The sequence below is a fragment of the Oryctolagus cuniculus genome, chromosome 15 (assembly GCF_964237555.1).
Source record: "Oryctolagus cuniculus chromosome 15, mOryCun1.1, whole genome shotgun sequence".
NCBI classification, from domain to species: Eukaryota; Metazoa; Chordata; class Mammalia; order Lagomorpha; family Leporidae; genus Oryctolagus; species Oryctolagus cuniculus.
The window spans coordinates 25,778,136-25,799,981 of NC_091446.1; the positions used below are offsets into that span (position 1 = coordinate 25,778,136).

Below are 21,846 nucleotides of genomic sequence, written 5' to 3' on the forward strand. Positions count from 1 at the left end.
GCAGAGCCAACGGGCGCAGGGGTTGCGGTCTCCTGGATACGGGTGTAAACAGCGGAGCGTGGGGAGGGCCGGGCAGCAGCCGGCTGCGGAGTAACGGTGCCCCTCGCACCTGCGGTCTGGTGTTTGCTGGCTGCCTCCCGGCTGAGAGAAAAACAGCCATGGCGCAAGGTCGGGAGCGAGAAGAGGGTCCCTCATCCGCCGGAGGCGCAAACCTGTCCGTGAGGTGCGGCATCTGCGGCCCCTCGACCGCCTTGGGTCTTGCGGGAACTCCTGACCTCCGCGCGGGACCTCTTCTCCGCAGCCTCCCCTTCCTGCAGAGCCGCCCGCGGTGGTCGTGTCCCCTTTGGTTTCGCGGCGAGCCTGACCCTCGCTTGCCCAGGGCTCCTCCCCTGTTTCCAGCCCGGCATTCCCGGCCCCCTTGACCCCTGCGGGCACCGCGGCCCCACCCCGTTCTTGTTCTCTGGTGATTTTCCCCGGCGTCGGGCCCCGCAGTCCCTTCCTTCTAACGCCCATCCGCCCACTTTGGATTTATTTGATTTTATAGTGGCCTCTGAAGAGCGTCCAGTGCTGGTGGTGGCCCTTCCCTTCCATGGGCCAGAGTGTTGCCACGGCCGTGTTCCGTGCAGGCTCCTCTCCCGGTGCTGCCTGGGTCTCCCGGCCCCTTCCCCAGGGCTGCCCACCCAACCGGCGCTCTTCACTGGCCTTCTCCTCCACCTTAATATTTAAATAAAAACAGTGCCCCCTTCCCCTCAGACTCTCCCTCCTCCTAGCATGCACCTGCCACACGTTCCTTACTTAACAGTTAAGTTCCTTTGGTGTATAGTTTTGAAAAGTCAAAACTGATTGATAGAGAATGGATCATGATGACTGTTTCCTGATAGAAACAGGCTCTTGTCTCTTGGTGGTGGTGTCACTGTTTCTTTTCCAAGCCCCCAGAAGTCCCGAGACATTCAGAGGCTTTGATTGGAGGGCTTTCTTGACAAGAACGTTGAAGAATTCCCTTGAGACTTATGGAACTTTATGCCTAAAATTTCTATGGTGTATTGACTCAAACTGAACTCACAACCAGCTTATGTGTTCTTTTATCTTAAACATTGGGGGAAGTATGGGGAGGTAAAATAGATATATTTCAAATATTTTCGATGACCTTTTGTTAAAAGAGAAAAAAATTTTTTTGAAATGCATTATATCGATGGTGACATATCTCTCCCCAAAGATGGGTGCAAGGATTCCCTAAGCAGAATGTGCACTTTGTCAACGACAAGACCATTTGCTACTCCAGTGGGAATTATGTAATATTTATTAATATTGAAACCAAGAAGAAGACCGTGCTCCAGTGTATCAATGGAATTGTGGGCGTCATGGCAACTAACATTCCTTATGAAGTTGTGGCTTTTTCTGACCGGAGACTAAAGCCCCTCATCTACATATACAACTTTCCTGGATTGACCAGAAGGACCAAATTAAAAGGTATCCTGGAGAGCTTTCTCATTAGTTCTTATAAATGAAGGCTGTTTGGGTTTTTTAAAAATTATTTTGATGGATTCATGCCAATCACAAATGATTTTATTTAAGTAGGCTAGAGCCTTCTCCTCACAGTGTGGTCTCCTTGCCAGCAGTATTGGTGCTACCTGGGAAGCTGGTTGTAAAAGCAGGAGCTGACTCCTACCCCAGACCTACTGAATCAGAATCTGCATTTTAACAAGATTCTCCAGGTGATTGACATGCACATCAAATTTTGAGAAGCACTGGGCCAGGGGATTCTATTGCCTTTATCAGAGCAAGGAGTTTTTCTTTCCTAATGATTTATTGAAATCCTGTTGAGTTGATATTTGTACAGACTCTAAGATGACTCCATGATCCTCAGTTTCCTCACGCATGAAATGGGGACTAAGGTAGTATCCAATTTTAAGGCTGTAGTGGTGTTTGATGAAACTGTATAGGCCGAGTGCTCCATCAGTATTACCTGGCCTTTGGGTTACTGTTCACTCCCACAGCTGACCCTGACTGACTGCTGCACATTGACTTAGGGCCTCCATCTAACACACACAGAGGGTATGGAGGCCCTCATTTAACACATCATGGACAGAAAGCTCATGATTGGGGCTGGTCTCAGCTCTCTAGCCTGCTGGGTTAAATAAGAGCCTTCACTGTAATTATTACATTGTATTTGTGGGGAAATTTGTCTGTATTCTCAATAGATTAGGATACTTTTTATTTTTTAAAAGACATTTATTGAAATAATTACACAGAGAGAGAAGGAGAGAGAGAAAGAGAAAGAGAAAGGTCTTCCATCCACTGGTTCATTTCTCAGTTGGCCACAATGGCCAGAGCTGCGCCGATCTGAAGCCAGGAGCCAGGAGCATCTTCTGGGTCTCCCACACAGGTGCAGGGGCCCGAAGACTTGGGCCATCTTCTACTGCTTTCCCAGGCCACAGCAGAGAGCTGGGTGGGAAGTGGAATACCCGGGACTTGAACCAGCACCCATTTGGGATGCTGGCACTGCAGGTGGCGGCCTTACCCACTAGGCCATAGCACCGGCCCCAGTTAGGACACATTTTAAATCATGACCCCATTCATGGGAACAGTCTGTGTGGACTGTAACTACCCTTCATCTTTAAAATTTCCCCAGCTTATTTATTTGACTGTGATCTCTCTCTCTCTCTTTTTTTAAAGAATGTTTGAATTTTATTTTGAAAGAGTTTCAGAGAGAAGTAGAGCCAAAGAGAGAGAGAGAGAGAGAGAGAGAGATCTTCCATTCCGCTGATTCACTCCCTAAATGACTGCAATAGCCAGAGCTGAGCCAATCCAAAGCCAGGAGCCAGGAGCTTCTTCCAGGCCTCCCATGTGGGTGAGGGGCCCAAGGACTTTGGCCATCTTCCACTGCTTTCCCAGGCCACAGCAGAAAGCTGGGTGGGAAGTGGAGCACCTGGGACTTGAACCGGCACCCATATGGGATGCTGGCACTGCAGGCTGGGGCTTTAACCCACTGTACCACAGTGCTGGCCCCTATGATCTCTTCTAAGCAATGGAAAAGTTATTTCAAACCAGTAGCCAGTGCTCATATTGAATAATAAAACCCTAAGGGAATTCACAATAAAATTAGGAAGAAGCCACCAAAATACCTGTTATTACCATTATTATTTAACATCAACCTGGAAGTTCTAACCAATGCAATACAAAATAAAACTGGAACAGACTGTAGTTATGATGGATAATACACAGTCTTCTAGGACTAATTCAAGAATGCCCAGTAAGATGCTGGTTTCAAAATGAATATCCATGCAGTTAGAAGTTCTAAATAATTAGAGGAAATATGAGTGATTCAGATGAAGAAAACTACAAGAATCAGTGCCTTACAAATTTTTTTAATAGGTAGTAATATAGTCCTGGATGGAAAGCCTGATTATTAAAGATAAATATATTTCTGGTACTTGTCACAAGAAGTAGTTCATAGGTTTATCAAGTGTTTTAATGAACAAGGAGTACTTAAATAATTTGAGTTATCTGGAAAATAAAAAAAAGAATAATCTGAAACAGAATGACAGCAAGGCAGCAGGTCTTTAAAAAAAAAAAAAGATGGTGCTTTGGTAATTAGCAGTGTGGTTCTGGTACAGGGAGCTGCAGCTCAGTGGACATGGTAAAGAAGTCTGGGACAGAATCTAGAGTCTGTAACAGCCTAGTTGGGATGAAAGAAGCTCTCACCTACCCTGATTATTCTACAGTGGTGTGAAGAAAACTTGAGTATTTGAACAAAGTTATCACATGAGACATTCATGTTATACTTTACACCAAAACATGTCAGATGAAAATAAGCATTCAAACAACAAACCCATTTGAAAAGTAGAAGAAAATATGACAGAATATTGAAATGATTTCAGGATGGGGAAGGACTTCCCATTTAAAGGGGAAAAAATAAAAAAGATTGACAAATTTAATTACATACCAATTAAAAACTTAGGAACATCAAAAATACTATAAAATGGAAAGGTAAATAATACACTAAGGAAAATATTTGGAATAATGATCAAATATTTTCAGAACATTTATTAAATAAAAACAGACATTAGAACCATGGAAAAGGAAAATACCCAGACAAATGACAAAACCACACATGATCAAAGACATCAAACACTATTTCATCTCATTGTTCATTTAAAAAAGTGTAGTCTAAGCTAAGATGGTATTTTTTCTATCAGTTTTTTAAAGTTTATTGGCAGGCTGAGTAGTGAAATGGGTAGTGCCCTTGTTTGTTGAAGGCAGGAGTATAAATTGATAAGGCCTTTCCAGGAAATAAATATTTACCCAGTAAACACATTTCAAGAAGTAGGATTCAATGTTAAGGAAATAGAGTATTCAGAAGTACTGTCAAAGATTTCTGTGCAAAAGAGTTATGTCACAAAGTTAAAATAGCAAAAGATGAGAAACAACCGATATCCCCAACAATATAAATGTGGCTAAATAAGTTAAAGCATACCATCAGGAGGTATTATGCAAACATTAAAAATCAAGTTTTTAAAGAAAGAATGATAAGGTGCTCAAAATAATGTAAGCAAAAAACAAGTAGTCTGTAACACCAAATTCTAACTTTTTAACAGGTGGATTATATATAATACTTAATATTTTGCCATAGCAAAGTTCCAGTTAGAGAAAATTTGCGTGTGTGTGTGTGTGTGTTTTAAGATTTATTTATTTATTTGAAAGTCAGAGTTACACACAGAGAGAAGGAGAGGCAGAGAGAGAGGTCTTCTATCCACTGGTTCACTCCCCAGTTGGCTGCCAATGGCTGGAGCTGGGCTGATCCAAAGCCAGGAGCTTCTTTCAAGTCTGCCACACGGGTGCGGGGGCCCAAGAACATGGACCATCTTTTACTGCTTTCCCAGGCTATAGCAGAGAGCTGGATGGGAAGTGGAGCAGCCAGGACTTTAACCGGCATCCATATGGGGTGCCAACACTGCAAGCGGCAGCTTAACCCACTATGCCACAGTGCCGGCCCCACTTGGGTGTATTTTCACAAGTAAACAGAAGAAAATGCGAGAAAGAATTTTGGCTCTTGATCCACTCTAATATTTATCAAAAACAAGTCTTTAACTTTGCTCTTAGCTTTCTGTTCATAGACTGAAGTCAGCCAGTGTATCTTTTATTCTAACAGCTAAATGCTTTTAAATTAAGTGAAGATCATTAGAAGGGGAAATAAACCATAAGACCATCGTTAACCTGAACTGAATAATCACATTTTCATGATGGATTTTACATTTTAGGCAATGTTCTTCTGGATTACACATTATTGTCATTCAGTTACTGTGGTACCTACCTGGCTACTTATTCATCTCTCCCAGAATTTGAACTGGCCCTCTGGTAAGTGGCATCCTGCGTAAAACCTTTCACTGGATTACATTTTAATCTTATTCTTCTGGATTTTATTTCAGGACTTACACATGAAAAATATGAAACAAAAATTGAAGGAATAAAAATCCTAATCACAAGGTTTAATATAATTGCTATATTTGGGCATGAAATTTGGCAGTCAGAGTAAAAACTATATGAGACCTAGATTAAGTATTCCCCTTCTTTATTAACAGCTATAATACTTTTAGGCAAAGAATACATTTATAAGTACCTACAGTTTCATCTTTAAAAAAATAGTACCTTTGAGTTTTTGCATTTTTTCAACTTAAAATTATGATGGTCTCTTATTAGAGCTCAATTTGAAGTGTTTTTTTAAAGAGACATCAGAGCAATCTTATGTTCAGACTGGGACATTGTGCCACATTGGACAGTATGCAGGAACCAGCAGCAGGTAAGATGCTCTCTGGTCTCTGCCGGGTCATTTCATGTGACCAGCTTCAACTCTGCACCATTTCTCCATCTATGCATGATATAAACTGCTTCAGAGGAAGCTTGTCTAATTAAGAGAAGCCATAAACGCTCCAGAAACCTGAATCTAGGTTCAGATAATCACCTTTAGTTTATGTAAAATTTTTTAAAAAACAGCTCTGTTGGGCTATAATTAACACAAAATAAACTTCATATATGAAGTATTAAATTTGGTGAGCTTTGACTTTTGTATACACTCATGAAACTGTCACCATAGAGAAGTCGTGGGATTCTTGCCTTTCCTCAAGAAGTCAGTCATGAGACAGAAAGCTGAGTAACAAAGTTTTATTGGGGATAGGGCATTGGTCAGAACGGAAGGGACAGATAGAGTGCCTAGTCACTCAGACTGGGGGAGAGCGAGGTTGCATGGTAGAATGGAGAGAATACACCTGAGCAGACCAGGCGGGCGGCTCAGCAGAGCAGGGAACTGAGCGCTCAGTCTTTGTTTAGATTCCTGGTTTTTAAGGGAATCTCTACCCACTGCCCCTTCTCCTCCAGGAAAAAGGGTTTGTGTGTAGCAAATTCCTCCCCAGGTTTGTTATCAGACAGGGGGGAGTCTTGCCAGCACCCCAGTGGGTCAAGGGGTTTTTCTAGAATGCCTACTTTGGAGGAATGATGAAATGGTTTTATTGCTAGTGTTAGTTTTCCCACGGGGGAAGGGCTGGGACCACCTGGAAAGTTATCAGGTCTGGACAGGACTTTGAAATGTAAATGTTGGGCTTCTGCAGACCTGCCAGTTTCTCAGGCCCCTCTCACACACACAGGCTAATTTCTAACTACCTGCCTAACAAAACCATCACCATAGTCAAGAGCATGAATATATCCATCACCACATCCTTCTTATTGGCACTTGTCCCACATATCCTTACCGCATCCCTGCCCTCTCCACAGGCAGCCACTGATACGATTCTGTCCCTCTCGATGCGTTTCCATTTGCTAGAACTGTATGTATAAGGAGTCATATAGTAAATATTTTTTGGCCTGGTTTCTTTCTTGAAGCATAATTATTTTAAAGTTCCCTAATGCTGTTCTGTATACCAATAATCATTCCTTCCTATTCCATGGTATAGATTTAGCATTTTGCTTATCTGTCTTCCTGTTGATACGAGGGTTAGCTTGCTAGGGCTATTGTCACAAGAGCACCCCAGAAAGAGTAGCTGAAACAAGAGAAATTGTTATCTCACAGTTTTGGATACACAGCTTGTGGGAACACAAGTGCATAAATACTGATAGTTCCAAAAGCAGAACACTCCACTTATCTGAGTACAACCTGTGAATATTAAGAAGTTTTTTCTCCAATGCAAAGACCTCAATGTGAGTTACTCAAAATGAAAATGTTTAAATAACAAGAAAAAAGAAATTTTTTTCTAAGAATTCATTGAGTGCACAGTGTCTAACAATGTGTATTACATACATGATATTTATTTACCTAAATTAGAGATTTAAATGATGATCTTCATGCTAATTCAAGTACGCAGATGAGTATTGTTTGGGACATAAAATGTTTTTTAAATTTAAAGAAACTATCTGACCTCTCTTGGACATCGGCAAGCCTGGATATGCTCCCCACATGGCAATAGTCTGGTATGGGCCAGTGAATGGCTGCCACTCACACTAAATGCTACTACATTGGTTGCCACCACTTCAAGCAGGGGTCAGTAAACTACAGCCCATATAGGCCAAATCTGACCCACTGTTTGTTTTTTATTTATTTATTTATTTATTTTATTTATTTATTTTGACAGGCAGAGTGGACAGTGAGAGAGAGAGACAGAGAGAAAGGTCTTCCTTTGCCGTTGGTTCACCCTCCAATGGCCGCTGCGGGCAGCGCACTGCGGCCAGTGCACCGCGCTGATCCGATGACAGGAGCCAGGTACTTCTCCTGGTTTCCCATGGGGTGCAGGGTCCAAGCACTTGGGCCATCCTCCACTGCACTCCCTGGCCACAGCAGAGAGCTGGCCTGGAAGAGGGGCAACCGGGACAGAATCTGGTGCCCCAACCGGGACTAGAACCCCGTGTGCCGGTGCCGCAAGGAGGATTAGCCTAGTGAGCCACGGCCCACTGTTTGTTTTTATAAATAAAGTTTTATTAGAACAAAGCCATGCTCATTTGCTTACAAACTGTCTTTGGCTGCTTTTCCTCTATAATTGCAGTTTGGTTGTGATAGAAGGCCATATGTGGTCTGCAAAGTTAAACATACTTACTAACTGCCTCTTTTATAGAAATTGGCCAGTGCTGACCTAGAAGTGGGACATTTGGGACATTTTATTCACTTATGTGAACATCCTCACACCTACAGGCATTTGAGTTTGTTCATTGGGTTTAATCCATTCAGTAGTTTTTATCTCCTGCTCCCTGATAGAAATAAGAAGGCATGAAATAGCCTAGTAGGAAAGGCTAAGACTTCTGTAATGGGGTGTTTTTGGTAGGCTGAGATGGGGTCAGACTAGAGACAGAGTGTCTTGTCCCCACTGCTTCCCTTCTACTTTATTTGTGTGTCTTAGTACCCGAGGGGAATTCTTTTTGGAGATTTTGAGTGGGAAAGGAGAGATGAGCTTCAGGGATTAGGAGCACCGGGGAGGACAGACGCTCTGTCGTGAGGAGATTCTCCTTGAGGCTCTGCATTGGCAGAGGAGCTCCAGGGCTCCCCTGAATAAGTGGGAACAGGGATGGGACAGAGACCCTCCCTCTGGCCTTTGCGACAGCACCCCAAAGTTTGGAGCTGGGAGATGAACAGGGTGCTTCAAAGACAGTGTGCCTGGGACTTAGTCCTAGGATTGAGGTCACCAGCCTCAGGCTTTCTCAAGTGGCTTTCCTGGCCATGAGCCTGGGCAAGGGGGAGCTGGGAGATAAACAAGAAGAGGATGCAACTTGGTGACAGCAGTTAGTCTGTGAAACTCTGGGATCAGTCCCTTGGGACTCCCAGAGATGATTCAGGGAGAGTTCAAAAGATGTGAACTTTCGGAAATCGGAGCAGCAGGAGCTGAAATATCATGATTTGATTTCTAGAAGGAATATGTCCAAGGAGATTGTATCTTCTTATGTTAAAAAAAAAATTCACTTCTATATTATTTGCGTAAGTGGTGACTGAACTCATACTGTAGTCCTGGGCTGGCAGGATCCATAAACAGAAAGAATAAGATAGGCTAATTGCTGTATTCTGGCTGACCAACACTACCAGTTTCATCAGAAATGCAGTTACCATGATTTCCAGTGCATCAGCCCATTTAATTCTCACCAAAGACCTATGAGATATCCATGATGATCCTCATTTTAGAGAAACTGAAACATAGGGAGGTTATATATTACAACAGAATTTTCCAACAGATTGAGTACAGAGGGAAATTTTACATGACTACTTCATAATAGAACCAGCAGAAAGATGAAGAAGCTGGTTCCTGCTGTAGGGCATTGGAGCTGCTAAAACAAATCCATAGATGAGGGAGCTCACAAGCAACAGAAATTTATTGCTCACAGTTCTGGAGAGCGGGAAATCCAAGATCAAGGCGCCAATAGCTTTGGCATCTGGTGAGTGTCTGCTTCCTGATTCTGATTGTGCCTCCTCACTGTATCCTCACGTGGTAGAAGGCATGAACTAGCGTTCAGGGTCCTACTCAGGCCCTCATGACCTCCTTACTGCCCAAAGGCTGCACTTCTTAATACCATCATCATGGGGGAAGGGACACAAATATTCAGACCACACTCAGGGGCTGGCATTGTGATGTAACAGGTTAAACTACCACTAGTGATACCAGTCCTAGCTGCTCTGCTTCCAATCCACCTTCCTGCTGATATGCCTAGAAAGCAGCAGAAGGTGGCCCAAGTACTTGAGATCCTGCCGTCCATGTGGGAGACCAGCATGGAGTTCCAGGCTCCCAGCCATTGCTGCCATTTGGGGAGTGAACCAGCAAATAGAAGATTCATATTCTCTCTCTCCCTGTCCCTCTCCCTTTCCCTCTTCCTCTCTCTCAGGCTCTTCCTCTCTCCTTCCCTCCTTCTCTCCCTCTCTCCCTCTTTATTACACTGCCTTTCAAATAAATACGTCTAAACACACACATACACAAAGAGTTTAAAAAAGGGAGGGGAATGGCTAAATAGAATTTCTAGGTTTAGTATAAGAAGGCTTAGTTTTCCAGAAGTCTTTAAAAACCATAGCAGCTTAAATTTCACTATTCTACAATCATAACATCATGTCTATTGTAGAGTTCAATTCTTTTTTTTTTTTTAAGATTTAGTTTGTTTATATGAAAGGCAGAGTTACACACAGAGAGAGGAGAGGCAGGGAGAGAAAGAGAGAGAGAAAAAGAGAGTCTTCCATCTGCTGGTTCACTCCCCAGAGGCCCAAGTACTTGGTTCATCCTCCACTGCTTTCCTAGGCCATAGCAGAGAATTTGATCCGAAGTAGAGCAGCCGGGACTTGAACCGATGCCCGTATGGGATGCTGACACTGCAGGCCATGGCTTTACATGCTACACCACCATATCAGCCCCCTGTAGAGTTAAATTCTAACCTATGGAACCATGCCTGCTCTCATTATACAAGGAAGGAACTCTTAATGAACACACTGCGATAAAGTTAAGTTCACTAGGAGTGTCAGGGTTAAAGCAAGGTATAAAGTCCATTCTTTGTTCAAGGAAGCTTGTTGGAAAGTTCTTTCCAGGGATATGAGAAATCAAGTCAACACAGTTTTTCTTTTTTCCAAGTTTGAATTTTTTGGTACCTATAAGCTACTTGTCTAAACATGTATGGTTGGTGAGTTGCCAAGAGGGATTTAAATCTGGAGGGATCTGAGCTCTTGTGTAGCTCCCTCTGATGTAAAGCACAGTGGGAACACATGGGAGACATGCCTCCTCTAGTCTGAGGGTGGAGCGGGAAAGCTTCCTGGGAAGGGGAGGTCATGCGAGGCCTGCCACAACCACGTTCCACAACCTGGGTGTCTTACACAGCAGAAATGTACTGTCTCATGTGCTGGAGACTAGAACTCTGAAGCCAAGGTATCAGCAGGGTTGTTTGCCTCTGAGGGTGGTGAGAGACACTCAGTCCCAGGCCTCTTGCCAGCTTCTGTGGACTTACTGGCTGGCTGTGGTGGTTCTTGGTGTGTAGAATCATTACCCAGTTCTCCGCCTTCATCATAACATGGTATCCTCCCTGTGTGTGCATCTGTTCCAAATGTCCCGCCCCTTTTAAAAAAGATTATTTATTTGTTAATTTATTTATTTGAAAGGCGGAGAGAGAAATCTTCCATCTGCTAGTTCACTCCACAAAACTCTACATCAGCCAACCAAAGCCATGAGCCAAGAGCTTCATCCAGGTCTCCTACATGAGTGACAGGCACCCAAGTGCTTGGGTCATTATTTGCTGCCTCCCAGGTGCATTAACAGAGGAAGTTGAATCAGAAGTAGAGCCGGGGGGACGGCACCGTGGCGCAATAGGTTAACCCTCTGCCTGTGGCGCTGGCATCCCATATGGGGGCTGGTTCTAGTCCCGGCTGCTCCTCTTCCAGTCCAGCTCTCTGCTGTGGCCTGGGAGAGCAGTAGAAGATGGCCCAAGTCCTTGGGCCCCTGCACCCACATGAGAGATCTGGAAGAAGCACTTGGCTCCTGGCTTTGGATCGGCACAGCTCTGGCCATTGTGGCCATTTGGAATCTGAACCAGTGGATGGAAAACCTCTCTCTCTGTCTCTCCCTCTCACTGTCTGTAACTCTACCTCTCAAATAAATAAAATCTTAAAAAAAGGAAGTAGAGCTGGAACCTGATCCCAGGCACTCTGATATGGGACACAGGCATCCCAAATGGCAACTTAACATGCTGCACCAGCACCCATCTCCAAATGTCCTCTTTTTATAAGGACACCAGTCACAGTGGATTGGGGCCCACCCTGATGATTTCATTTTAACTTGGTTACCTCTATAAAGACCCTGTTTACAAATAAGGTCTCATTCTGAGGGACTGGGGGTTAGGCTATCAACATATGAATTTGGGGGGAGCCACAGTTAATCTATGGCAATACCTAAATAAAAGGTGAGTAAAAATCAGCCTTATGAAAAGGGAGAAGTGAGAAAATACAGTGGTCTTAACTAAGAGGTCATACTGATGGGAACAACAGATTAGCCATGAGAAAAGCAAGCCTGGATCAGAGCCTGAGGCAAGCTTATGGGCAGCCTTATAAACAGGTGATCATTTCATTTATCTTCCAAATCAGGATGCTCTGAAGAGTGAAAGGGGAATGCTCCTAGTAATTTATGCAGAGCAGTAGAGCTACAGTGGGCTTCTTCTCCTGGGTATATTGGGAAGGGTGTGCACCCTGCATATAAGCCATGCTAACAGGCATATCCTTTATCCTAAAGGCACGGGAAGCTGGAGAGGGATTTAAGCAGGGATGTGGCAATATCAATCCACAACTGAGACTCCTCTCAGCTCACTGTGGAAGGTGTATCAGAGGGAAGAGGGAAGAGAGAAGGACATCCATTTGGAGGCTGGGATAGGCCAGGTGGGAGACGGATGTGGCATGAACTGGGGATGAGGGAAGTGGAGATGTTTGGGAGGCAACAACATGGGCCCTGCTGACTGACTGAGTGTTAGATGTGGTGCTGAGGGCAGGGCATTGGTCAAGGGCTGCACCCAGAGTTGTGACTTAGGCAACTCAGGGACATTCTGGTGCTATTCAGAAAGATATGGAGGACATGTGAGGAGAGAAGAGGGAGGAAGCAATACGGAAGACGAGCTGGGGGACAAATTGAATGGAGGGAGTCTCAGATCAGTACATGGAAATGTCTAGTTGGCAGTTACATATCGTGATTTAGGTGCAGTTACTGTCACAGAAACCCAGATCACCAGCAGAAGTTGCCTTGTCTCTCATGCAATTGCCTGGATGCGAGCAGCCTATGGTACAGTGTCTTCTCGGTGCCAGGGGCCAGTCCCACTGTCTTGCTGCCCTGCCAGTCCTTCTGTGCTGTCGTCAACCCTAGTCTCAAATGGAGATATCCCCATTTATTTTGGGGAGCCAGAGAAAGGACAAGAATGAAGGGTTGCGTGCAAACCTCCTTTAGTGCATATCTTGGAGGATGCACACACCACTGCCAATTTGATCCCTTTTCCAGGTTGGCCTCAACTATGTCTAGCTAATGAGATGCTGAGAATATGGTCCTGGGGTGAGGACTGTGTGCCTGACTAAAAATCAAGGGTTCTGTCCATGAGAAAGAGAAATGGAGAACAGACTTCGGGAGACACAATATGCCTCTACCACAGATATCCAGGAGAGGAGCTCAGCAGAGAGTGTGCAAGAGAGAAACATTTGGGAGTTGTTTAATTGGTGAAATGCTAAAACTGAATAAGAACACTTAGAGAGAAACTTAGCAAAGAACCCAGAGGAACACCTATGGGAAGGACTAAATGAGGAGGAGGAACCCTTTTCAGAGGCTTATAAGGAGTAGCCATGGAGGGAGGTGGGTAGGGTACAGATATGCCTCAGCCTGGGTTCTGCAGAAACAAGAGACTGAGGCAAGAGCTCATGGGCCCGTTCTTAGCAGGGAACCCCAGGGAAGGAGGCAGAGATGAGCTGAACTGAGGGTGCATTTGCTGGCCATGTACATGAAGCAGGTGTGTAGTGAGGCACAGGTAGGGTGTGTCCACATGAAGTTAGTCAAAGTCCACACAGAGTTGGATGGGTGCAGAGTCTGCTAGGCACAAGAGGCAGTCAAGGCATCAGATACATTTGAGACCAAGAGGATAAGAAGTGTCCTAGGGGCCGGTGCTATGGTGTAGCAGGTAGAACTGCCACCTGCAGTGCCAGCATCCCATATGGGTGGCAGGCCAAGGCCCTGCTGCTCCACTTCCGATCCAGCTCTCTGCTATGGCCTGGGAAAGCAGTAGAAGATGGCCCAAGACCTTGAGCCCCTGCATCCACATGGGAGACCCGGAAGAAGCTCCTCGCTCCTGGCTTCAGATCGGCGCAGCTCCAGCTGTTGCAGCCATCTGGGGAGTGAACCAGTGGGTGGAAGACTCTCTAACTCTGCCTTTCAAATAAAATAAATAAATCTTTTTTAAAAATAAAATAAGTATATAATTTATATAATAAGTATATAAATTTATATAATTTATATAATTGTAAGAAGTATATAATTTATATAAATATAAATAAGAGGTATGTGATAGAGATCCAAGAATCATTCCGGAAGGTAGTAAGGAGAGCAGAGTCAGATTCTGCAGAAGTGGAGTTACGTAAGGACTGAGTTATGCCTGTTAGATTTCGGATGAAGCAGAGATCTGTGAATCTTGCACAGAGGTGTGTCCCTGGAGTAATGGTGATAGGAGGCTGGTATCCTGGGGTGAGGAGAGAGTGGGGATAAAGGACCAGAGGCAATGAATCTAGAATATGTCAGTGTAGGAGTTTGGCTTGATGGGAAGGGCAGGCGAGAGGGATGCAGAACGATGAGACTGAGGAGAGGCTTTTTAATGATGGTGTGGATGTGTACTCTAGCTAGGATTGGCAGGAAGGAGTTGGGGGAGAGGGGGAGGCTGAGGGTGTAGAAGAAAAGGTCATAAGGATCTGATGATGTTCCTAAGAAGGCAAGGCCTGAAGGATCCAGAGCACAGATGGGGAGACTGGCCTGAGGTAGGAGGAGTGTGAGATTTTTAACCATGCAGACACGAACAAGTGTGCATGCTGGCAAAAATTGCGGAATTCTCAGCTGATAGCTTCTTTTTACTTCATGGAAAGCAGGGTCACTTACTGAAATTGAAAGGGAGGTGAGAGGATTAGAAGCTTCTAGAGATGGAGAATATTTTAAAAAAGGATGCTTTCTTTAGAGCATGGGAGAGAAACAGCCAGAGGAACACAGCAGGATCGGAGGTTGAATTGAGGGACCAATGTGGACAGTAGCCACAAGTGTATGTTGTCTCTGATATGCACATTCCTGCTATCTTTGTTCTTTTGTCTCCAGCTGCCCAGCCTTTCAATTGTGGCCTAGGGTTCTGCCAGGCAGCGGGTGGAGAGAACCAAAGAGAGCAGCAAGAGAATGACTGACATGAGGGACTGGGCATTTGTGATGGGGATGGAAGGAAATGACAGCAGGAGGGAGCCAAAGGAGAAAGTGAGCTCAGTAAATATTAGTTCTATTTTCCTGATGGTGACCCTGAGTGAAGTGCTGGCTCCTCATTTGAGGGCAGAGTTCATGTTTATTTTTTTCCTTTCCTTTCATTTAGCAACAGACTTTGCCCATGGTTCGGGTTCAGGATATTCTCTCAAATGATTAAATAAAATAATCCACTTTAATATACTATCATTTTTATTTTAAAATTCAGTGAATTATCAGTTGGCATCTGAGTCTGGCATACCAAGATCCATGTGGAGTGCGCCTCTGTAGTATTTAGAGGTTTAGAGACTGCACTTGGTTGGTTGGTTGGTTTTAGCAAGTGTGATTATTTATCTCTCATTCTAAGTTAGCTGAGTTAAATTCAAATTGAATAAGGGTGATAAAATAGTCCTGATGTAGCACATAAGGGAATAATATTTTAAAAGTATGTAGTTACTTTGTTTCTTAGAAGGATACAGTATAATGATAAGCATAATTATTTATAAATTGTATGATGTCAGAGATTAAATTTTATTATAAATTATTTCCCCATTGATGTATGATGTGTAATAACAAATAACTGTTCTTAAGACATGCCATTCAAACTAATTTTCCACACAATGCTCTTTTCCTTTAAGGAACTGGGAATCGAATGTCATCTTGTGCAAGAAATCACAGCCTGGTGTAGATGTGAGCCAGATGTCTTTCAACCCCATGAACTGGCACCAGCTATGCTTATCAAGTCCAAGTACAGTGACCGTTTGGACCATTGAAAGAAGTAATCAGGAGCATTATTTCAAAGCAAAGTAGGAGATTTTGTTACTGCACAACAAAGGGGTAGTCTCCATTTGTATGTGTGTAATGAGAATGAGTCAATTTGATGAATATTTAAAAATTGAATTAATTAAGCCGGCGCCGTGGCTCAATAGGCTAATCCTCCACCTTGCGGCGCCGGCACACCGGGTTCTAGTCCCGGTTGGGGCGCCGGATTCTGTCCCGGTTGCCCCTCTTCCAGGCCAGCTCTCTGCTATGGCCAGGGAGTGCAGTGGAGGATGGCCCAGGTGCTTGGGCCCTGCACCCCATGGGAGACCAGGAAAAGCACCTGGCTCCTGGCTCCTGCCAGGATCAGCGCGGTGCGCCGGCTGCAGCGGCGGCCATTAGAGGGTGAACCAACGGCAAAGGAAGACCTTTCTCTCTCTGTCTCTCTCTCTCACTGTCCACTCTGCCTGTCAAAAAAAAAAAAAAAAAATTGAATTAATTAATTAATTTGAAAGGCACAGTGACAGGAAGAGAGAGATAGAGACAGAGACACAGAGAGATATCTCTTCCACCTACTGATTCGCTCTCCGTATGTCCACACCAGCCAGGTTAGACCAGGCTGAAGTTAGGAGCCAAGCACTCCATCTGAGTTTCCCACATTATGGCAGAGACTGAAGTACTTGGGCAATCATCTACTAATACAGCTGTATTAGCAGGGAGCTAGACAGAAACAGAAGTGGAACTTGACCCCAGGCACTCTGATAAGGTATGTGGGCGTTCCAAGTGGTACCTTAACCTGCAACACTACAATACCCACAGCAGTATGATAAATGTAGTGGCTTTATACACATATACATGCACATATGCATGCTTGCTCATACAGCTTATTGTAATTAATATCTGTCTGCATATATAATTTCCTTAAAGTGATTGTTTAAATTTCAAAGGGATTCTGAATGACTTGATTGCCCAATGAGTTTTTAAAGATATAGCAGATCCTTTGATAACTTTTTTTAATATGGTTTAATTTTCTGAATTTTGATTTATTCTTAAGTATTTCAAAATATGACTAATTGTATGCAAATGACAGTTAGGACTTCTGGCTCCTATAACTTTGATGCCCTTCTGCTATCCCAAAAGTATGAAATAGTGAAATATAAAAGGTAGATTACAGTGCAAATTCAGCACATTATTCCCACACAAAGGAGTGGGTGTGTAGAGTGGAGTCATGGGAGTTGCCTGATTAAACATTACTGGGTTGATAAGTTCAATATGGCAGCATAGGGAGAGCACTTACTCTAGTCTAGGGAAGGATAGTTAAAAAAATCAGAAAGAGTCCAATCTCAGGTAAGGGTTAGGAATAAAAAGGCAGAGGAAACTCTATGCAAATTGAGGAGACACTGTGGACCTACCTGAAGGGTGTGGACATGCACAGCTCAGGACCCCAGCAGCTAAGAGCCCTCAGCACCAGGAGACCAGAGTGCAGCAGCTCAAGCCACTGGTGATAAAGCTGTGGGAAGAGCCTGTGGTGGGCCCAGCTTGGAGCCCTGGGTGGGGGAGACAGTGTACCTGCCAACCTAGAGAGAAAAAAGGGGGGCACATTTCTCTCTGACCACCCAGCACTGGCATCCTGTAACTAGCCAAGAGAGGGCAGGTGCCATTTTGGAAAAATGTACCAACTGCACCAGCTCATGTCTGAGTGCCCAGCAACCAACCAAGAAGAGAAGCCTGAGTCTGGCTGGGAGAATTGACAGGAGGCTGGGTGCTTATGACTGTGGGAGCATTGTGTGCCAAGACTGTGAAAACACTGTGGCTGCATGGAAGGGTGCAGAGTGTGACTGGGACTTTGACCAATCACCGTGGATGGCTCCACATACTCGGGGCTCCCTGATTCTCTGGTGAAGTTCATTGCAGCAGGATCCAAGTTCACACTGAGGACTGCACAGATCCTTTGTGTGGTTCTTGTGGCAGCGTGGATGAAAATCGTACCCTGGGGCTAGTGTCCAGGCATTGGTGTCCTTTGAGGAGAGAAGGTGAGAGTGAAAATATGCCAACAGAGGAGAACAAACCTCCCCTCTGATACAAAAAAAAGGAGATTCACCATGCCAACTTAGGTGTCATCTTGGATACTCCCTTCACCCTGGAGCACTGAGCAGAGTTCCCTGACCATACCCAGCAAACACCTCTGGGTATTCACTGAAAGAGCAGGCACTCCACTAAGCCACAGAGGAATCATTCAAAGATAAAAGCCATCATGGTGGGGGACCACCACAAATGCCTTATAATAAACAGCTATTCAAGAAACAAGAGTAAGGAAGATAACGTGATGCACACAAAAGAACACAACACTTCAGTACTAAAATATGAAGATGAAGAGATTGAAGAAATGCCAGAAATGGAATAAAAAAATTGATTGTAGAATTACTTAGAAGTAATCAGAAGCAAATTCATGAACTAAAGAAATCTATACATGATGTTAATGAAAATTCTTCCTACAAAAATGAGATTTTAAAGAGAAATCAAAATGCAATACTGGAAATGAATAATTCAATAGAACAAATAAAATACAGTGGAAAGCCCTAAGAATAAATTCTGTGAGTCAGAAGAAAAAATATCTGAGTTAAAAGACAAATCTCTGGAAATTTTACAGTCAGATCAAAAAAAGAAAAAAAAGAAGAAGAAGAAGAAATTAGAAAACTAAAAGCAATGTCAGAAATTTATGGGATTCTATCAAATAACACAACATAGGGTATTGGGAGTCCCTGAAGGTGTGGAAAGAGAGAATGGAGTAGAAGGCTTTTTTAAGTGAAATTACAGAAAATTTCCCTAATTTGGAGAAAGAAAGGGATGTCCAAATGCAGGAAGTGCATACAACTCCTAGTAGAAATGCCCAGAAAAGATCTTCACCACAACACATTGTAGTCAAATTCCACAGTAAAACATAAAAGATTCTAAAATGTGCATGAGAGAAATTCCAGATTACTTTCAGAGGATCTCCAGTTAGACTCACAGCTGGCTTCTCATCAGAAGCCATAAATGCTAAGAGAGAATGGCAAGATATAGTACAAGTCTTAAGACAAAAAAAAGTCAAACTGGAATGCTGTACGCTGCAAAGCTCTCATTTATGAATGAAGGTGAAATAAAAGACCTTCCATAACAAAAAGAAATTGAAAGAATTTGTCACCACTCATCCTGCCTTACAAAAGATGCTTGAGAATATGCTACACACAGAAACACAGAAACATGGTCATCACTACAAAAGAAAGTGAAGGCAGAAAATTTCCCAGGAAAAGTACAAAGGAAATCTAAAGTAATAAAAGGAACATTTATGGGAAAATGGCAGAGCCAAGTCATTGCTTATCAATAGTCACCTTAAACGCAAATAATCTCAACTCTCCAATTAAAAGATACAGACTGGCTGAATGAATTAAAAAACAAAACCCATCTATTTGCTGCCTTCCAGAAACACATCTCACCAACACCGTTACATGCAGACTAAAAGTGAAAGGATGGAAAAAGATATTCTGTGCCAGCAGAAACCAAAAAAGAGCTGATGTCGCCAACCTAATATCAGACAAAATAGACTTTAACACAAAAACTGTTCAGAGAGACACAGAAGGGCACTATGTAATGATTAAAGGATCAATTTAACAAGAAGATGTGACTATTGTAAAAGTACATGCACTTAATTACAGGTCACTGGGCTATTTAAAAGAAATGTTAATCTATCTAAAGGGAGACATAGATTCCAATACAATAGTAATGGGGGACTACAGTACTCCACTTTCAGCAATTGAAAAACCATCAGAAAATCAGCAAGGAAACAAAAGAGTTCATCTGCACTATAGACCAAATGGCCCTAACAGATATCTACAGAACTTTTCACCCTGCAGATGCAGAATATACATTCTTCTCATCAGTGCTTGGAGCATTTTCTAGGATAGACCACATGCTAGGCCATAAAACAAGTTTCAGCAAATTCAAAAAAATCAAAATCATACCATGCATCTTTTCTGATCACAATGGAATGAAGCTGGAAATCAACAACTCAAGAATCTCTGAAACATATGTAAACATGTGGAGATTGAACAATATGCTCCTGAATGAATGAACAGTGGGTCATTGAAGAAATCAAAAGAGAAATCAAAATATTTCTGGAAACAAATGAAGACAACAATATAAAATATCAAAACTTATGGGATACAGCAAAAGCAGTGTTAAGAAGAATTTTATAGCAATTGCTGCCTACATCAAGAAACTGGAAAGACACCAAGTAAATGAGCTATCAGTGCATCTCAAGGACCTAGAAAAACAACAGCAAACCAAACCAAAAACTCCGTAGGAGAAAAGAAATAATTAAAATTAAAGAAGAAATCAACAAAATTGAAACAAAAAAAATTACAAAAGATCAGGGAGCCAAAAACTTGTTGTTGTTGTTGTTGTTTTTTTTTAAATAAAATTGACACACCATTGGCCCAACTAACCAATTTAAGAGAGAGAAGACCCAAATAAATAAAATTAGAGGTGAAAAGGAAAATGTAACAACAGACAGCCCAGAAATAAAAAGAATCATCAGAAATTACTACAAAGAGCTGTGTTCCAGAAAAAAGGGAAACCTAGAAAAAATGGATAGATTCCCAAACACATACAACCTACCTTAATTGAGCCCTGAGAACACAGAAAATCTAAACAGACCAATAGCCAAGATGGAAATTGAATCAATAATAAAGACCCTCCCAGCAAAGAAAAGCCCAGGACCAGATAGCTCCATTGCTGAATTCTACAAGACATTTAAAGAAAAACTAACTACAATTCTTCTCAAGCTATTCAAAACAATTGAAATAAAAGGAATTCTCCTAAACTCATTCTGTGAAATCATCATTACCTTAATTCCTAAACCTGAAAAAGATACAACAGAGAAAGAGAACTACAGAACAATTTCCCTGATGAACACAGAAACAAAAATCCTCAACAGGGGCCAGTGCTGTGGTGCAGTGGGTTAAACCCTGGCCTGAAGCGCCAGCATCCCATATGGGCACTGGTTCTACTCCAGCTGCTCTTCTTCCCATCCAGCTGTCTGCTATGGCCTGGGATAGCAGTAGAGGATGGCCCAAGTCCTTGGGCCCATGCACCCACGTGGGAGACCAGGAAGAAACTCCTGGCTCCTGGCTTCAGATTGGCGCAGCTCCGGCCGTTGTGGCCTGTCAAAAAAAAAAATAAATAAAATAAAATAAAACTCAAGACCATGAATTCTCCAGATTCCTCTTTATTATCTATGTTATGGATTAAAAGTACATATATGAAAAATATAAAAATGAATACTTAGTATCAGAGGTTGCAAAGGTAGCTGAAAATAGCACACATATATGTTTTCAGCCTACAACATGTTTTATTTGAACTAGTTGCCAACTTTTAAAATTTGAAAAATTTCTCATATATATTTAGATAATAGTGTTCTCTTGAAATTTTGGAACTGAAATTCTCAAGTCAACAGCCCTTTGGGCTGGGACTGAGTGGCACCTGCCACATTTATGAGGGGGTAAACACCTTTCCATTTGCCAGGGTCCCCAACAACCACACATCACCTGCCTGGCCCCCATCAGCATTCAAATGTGTGATTCATGCTTTGGATACTAACTTTGAAAACTTCTGATGATCCCTGTTACTCAGTTTATAACTTTGCATAACTTGTCTTTTTATGGCATATTATATATTTTAAAATTGACCACTTCGCCTTTATCTTCATTTCTGTGTTTAGAAGTTATATGTCCTCCCCACCTCACTCACCACCAATGCACAGTGGTTGCATCAGGGATGTTTCTGTCAATCTGATTTTTCTGTTGTCTCTTTTTACCCCTGACAGGTCAGTAAAACTACCTCTAGAAGATGGTTCGTTTTTTGATGAAACAAGTGTAATTTTCCCCACCTCGATGCCCAAGGATCCCATCTATGGACCAGTGCTGCCCCTGTCGGCCCTTGCTGGGCTAGTCAATGAAGAGGCGGAAACTTTCAGGGTAACGACCTGGTACCTCTTGCTGCTGGCCTGCCAGCTGAGGTCTAGGATAAGTGTTCTCATTTGATTGTCACAACCATCCCATGAGCCGTGCAGGAGAGAGGATACCATCCTGGGCTGTAT

General features: G+C 43.0%; 1 protein-coding gene and 1 long non-coding RNA gene across 4 annotated transcripts in view; one reads left to right on the plus strand and one right to left on the minus strand.

Moving 5' to 3' along the window:
* Positions 1–21,846, plus strand: part of CFAP43 (cilia and flagella associated protein 43) — a 121,855-nt gene that overhangs the window by 13,626 nt on the left and 86,383 nt on the right. For 2 of the 3 annotated variants that reach the window (XM_002718726.5, XM_070057269.1), the window contains exons 1-5: positions 11–223; positions 1,217–1,470; positions 5,262–5,358; positions 15,590–15,757; positions 21,574–21,724. In XM_002718726.5, the coding sequence (XP_002718772.2) occupies positions 159–223; positions 1,217–1,470; positions 5,262–5,358; positions 15,590–15,757; positions 21,574–21,724 (735 nt within the window). In that variant the 5' untranslated portion in view covers positions 11–158. Of the gene's footprint in view, positions 1–10; positions 224–1,216; positions 1,471–5,261; positions 5,359–15,589; positions 15,758–21,573; positions 21,725–21,846 lie in introns of those variants that run through there. The other variant, XM_070057270.1, reaches the window with a different exon arrangement.
* On the minus strand, positions 1,233–9,529 carry LOC138845309 (uncharacterized). Its single transcript, XR_011382286.1, has 3 exons — positions 9,353–9,529; positions 6,747–6,819; positions 1,233–5,431 (listed from the first exon to the last, which is right to left on the minus strand). It is a non-coding gene; the product is annotated as an uncharacterized lncRNA (long non-coding RNA).